General features: G+C 51.1%; 1 protein-coding gene across 2 annotated transcripts in view; it reads left to right on the plus strand.

Moving 5' to 3' along the window:
• The first annotated feature begins 645 nt into the window (after window positions 1-645).
• BDNF (brain derived neurotrophic factor) overlaps window positions 646-3010 on the plus strand; it is a 69068-nt gene continuing 66703 nt past the window's right edge. Inside the window, exon 1 of one of the 2 annotated variants that reach the window (XM_017858806.1) lies at window positions 646-1308. In XM_017858806.1, the coding sequence (XP_017714295.1) occupies window positions 1306-1308 (3 nt within the window). In that variant the 5' untranslated portion in view covers window positions 646-1305. Of the gene's footprint in view, window positions 1309-1944; window positions 2379-3010 lie in introns of those variants that run through there. The other variant, XM_017858808.1, reaches the window with a different exon arrangement.

Genomic DNA, 3010 nt, shown 5'->3' on the forward strand with positions numbered 1-3010 from the left:
CCCAGGCTCCCGCCGTGCTCACCCCGGCACCCCGGCACCCCGGCACCCCGGCGGCGGGGCAGCCCCCGCAGGATAAGGAAGCGACTCCGGGGAAGCAGCACCGAGCAGCCGCGGAGCGCCCAACCTGCCGCCTCCCCTCCCCTCCCTGCCTTGGCCCGCGGCTCCGCTCTCCGCGGCTAGCCTTCGGACCTAGCTGCGCACCGGGGCTGTTAACTCACATTTGGGAAGCCATAACCCATTAAAGCAAACGCAGTCATAACTTCATTCAACTCAGCCGCTCGAGAGCTCGGCTTACACAGGTTCCTGTGGGCAACTAGTGGCTCGCCTTGGTGCCTCTCGCCTAGTCATCAGTACCTAAGAGGAAAAGGGAAAATTGTTGGGCTGATGAGCGCTTCGACGCATGCAGATGTTCCCAAGGACAAGTCACTTACTCGCCCCCCTTCCCCCAGTCCCCATTTGATCATCACTCACGACCTCATCGGCTGGAGACCCTTAGTCATGATGGGGGAGGGGGAGGGGCACGAACTTTTCTAAGAAGTTTGCTTTTTTTACCCAGGGAGTCACAGTGAGTCGGTCACGTAAACAGCAAGGTTAGTCGTCGCCGTTACCGCCCCCACCCCCTCCCTTCTGCGCTTTTCTGGTATTATTATTAAAGCGGTAGTCCGCTGGCGCTGATAAGCAACAAGTTCCCCAGCGGTCTTCCCGCCCTAGCCTGACAAGGCGAAGGTTTTCTTACCTGGCGACAGGGAAATCTCCCGAGCCGAATTCAGCTTCGCCGGAGGCCCAGGTGTGACCTGGGTAGTGGGCAAGGGAGCGGTGTGCAGGCTGGGTTTTTGTTTTTGTTTTGTTTTTTGCAGGGGTACCCTGAAACTCCTCACTTTCTCTGGGAACTTTCTGTGCCAGGACCCAGTGACGGGCGGTTAGAAGTCAGCCCTAGGAAACACCTGCTACATACATAGCAGGGCAGTTGGGCAATCATTGGTAACCTCGCTCATTCATTAGAATCACGTAAGAACTCAAAAGGAAACGTGTCTCTAGGAGTGAGGGCGTTTGCGTAAATTTATAGGTTTTTCGACATCGATGCCAGTTGCTTTGTCTTCTGTAGTCGCCAAGGTGGTTGAGAGTTTAAGCTTGCGGATATTGCAAAGGGTTATTAGATTCATAAGTCACACCAAGTGGTGGGCGATCCACTGAGCAAAGCCGAACTTCTCACATGATGACTTCAAACAAGACACATTACCTTCCAGCATCTGTTGGGGAGACGAGATTTTAAGACACTTGAGTCTCCAGGACAGCAAAGGCACAATGGTGAGTAGCAATAAACCCTGCATTATAATTGAAAAATCTTGACATGTTGCTTAACAACGGGCATATCGCGGCTCTTCCTAGCACTTCACACGCCAAAGAACAGCAGCTACTCAGGCCAGGGGAATCGGGTTTTTACACAGTGCAACTTTAATTGGAATCATTTGAGATTTAACACAGTTATGTGGAGCTGCGTGGAACAAACTTGGAGCCGGGTGGGGGGGGGGTTGTTATATTGGCTGTTCAAGGCTGATGTTTGTCTCTCAGCCGTCTTGCATTCCATTCTTTTTCTTTATGTGTATGGTGTATGATCATATTCTATGATTTATATGTGGGCATATAATTGACATTTGCAAGGGGGTTAATTTTCATCTAAAAACAATAATGCCGTTAGAGGTTGGGGTTAGGGGTGGAGTGGGGATAAGGGTGGGGTAGAGACTGGGAGTTTAGGTGTAGATGGGGGTTGGGGTTGGGGGGAGAGAAATAAGTCAGAAGTGCATATCACCGGTAATGAAATGGGTAACCCTCTCGTAGAAGAAAAGGTTCTCATCAACATGTGATCAACTATTAACCGGATGGCTTTGGCAAAGCCATCCGCACGTGACAAAACGTAAGGAAGTGGAAGAAACCGTCTAGAGCAATATCAAGTATCACTTAATTAGAGATTTTAAAGCCTTTTCCTCCTGCTGTGCCGGGTGTGTAATCCGGGCGATCGGAGTCCATTCAGCACCTTGGACAGAGCCAACGGATTTGTCCGAGGTGGCGGTACCCCCAGGTAGTCTTCTTGGCCCCGCTGTAAAGCCAACCCCGTGTCGCCCTTAAAAAGCGTCTTTTCTGAGGTTCGGCTCACACTGAGATCGGGGCTGGAGAGAGAGTCAGATTTTGGAGCGGAGCGTTTGGAAAGCGAGCCCCAGTTTGGTCCCCTCATTGAGCTCGCTGAAGTTGGCTTCCTAGCGGTGTAGGCTGGAATAGACTCTTGGCAAGCTCCGGGTTGGTATACTGGGTTAACTTTGGGAAATGCAAGTGTTTATCTCCAGGATCTAGCCACCGGGGTGGTGTAAGCCGCAAAGAAGGTAAGCACCGGGGCGGGGACCCCCTGCATCCCCAATTCTTGAGCTATTTTGATACTCTGTCTTCCGGAGAGGACGCGTGGTGGAGGGGAGGAGGTAGAGGGGAGCATGAGAGGGGGTTGTTTCTTGGTATTTGCTCAGTTTGAATTGCCCTAGGTGAGAACCCTGGGGCAAGGCGAGAAGGAAAAAAAAAAAAGAAACTCAGTCTTCCTGCGGATATAATGAGTTTAGTTAACTTGGACCTGCAAATGTCTGATTCAAATGTAAGATTTATCTCTCTTTTTCTCCCCTTCACCTCCTTCTTTTCCGTTCTCTTTGCTGGTGTGTGTGCGTGCGCGTGTGTGTGTGTACAGTAGATTCATTACTAATTATGAAGCTTTTGCACAACGTTCGATTTCCTAAGATTTGACTTTGTAGCATTTAGAATTAGGCGGTGGAGGTGGTGTGCGGTGGGGAAACAGGAGGTGGAGGTTGGGAAGAGGGAAGGAGGTAAAGCTAAACCTCCAACACAAAAATGAATCAAGGTAATTTCAGCTCTTCTAGTGAGAAGGATTCATTCTCTCTGTATCCCTCCCTCCCTCTCTTTCCCCCTCCCTCCCTCCTTCCCGCCCCCCTTCTTCCACCCCGCCCCCTCC

Source organism: Rhinopithecus bieti, unplaced genomic scaffold, assembly GCF_001698545.2.
Source record: "Rhinopithecus bieti isolate Rb0 unplaced genomic scaffold, ASM169854v2 scaffold_48854, whole genome shotgun sequence".
Lineage (NCBI taxonomy): Eukaryota > Metazoa > Chordata > Mammalia > Primates > Cercopithecidae > Rhinopithecus > Rhinopithecus bieti.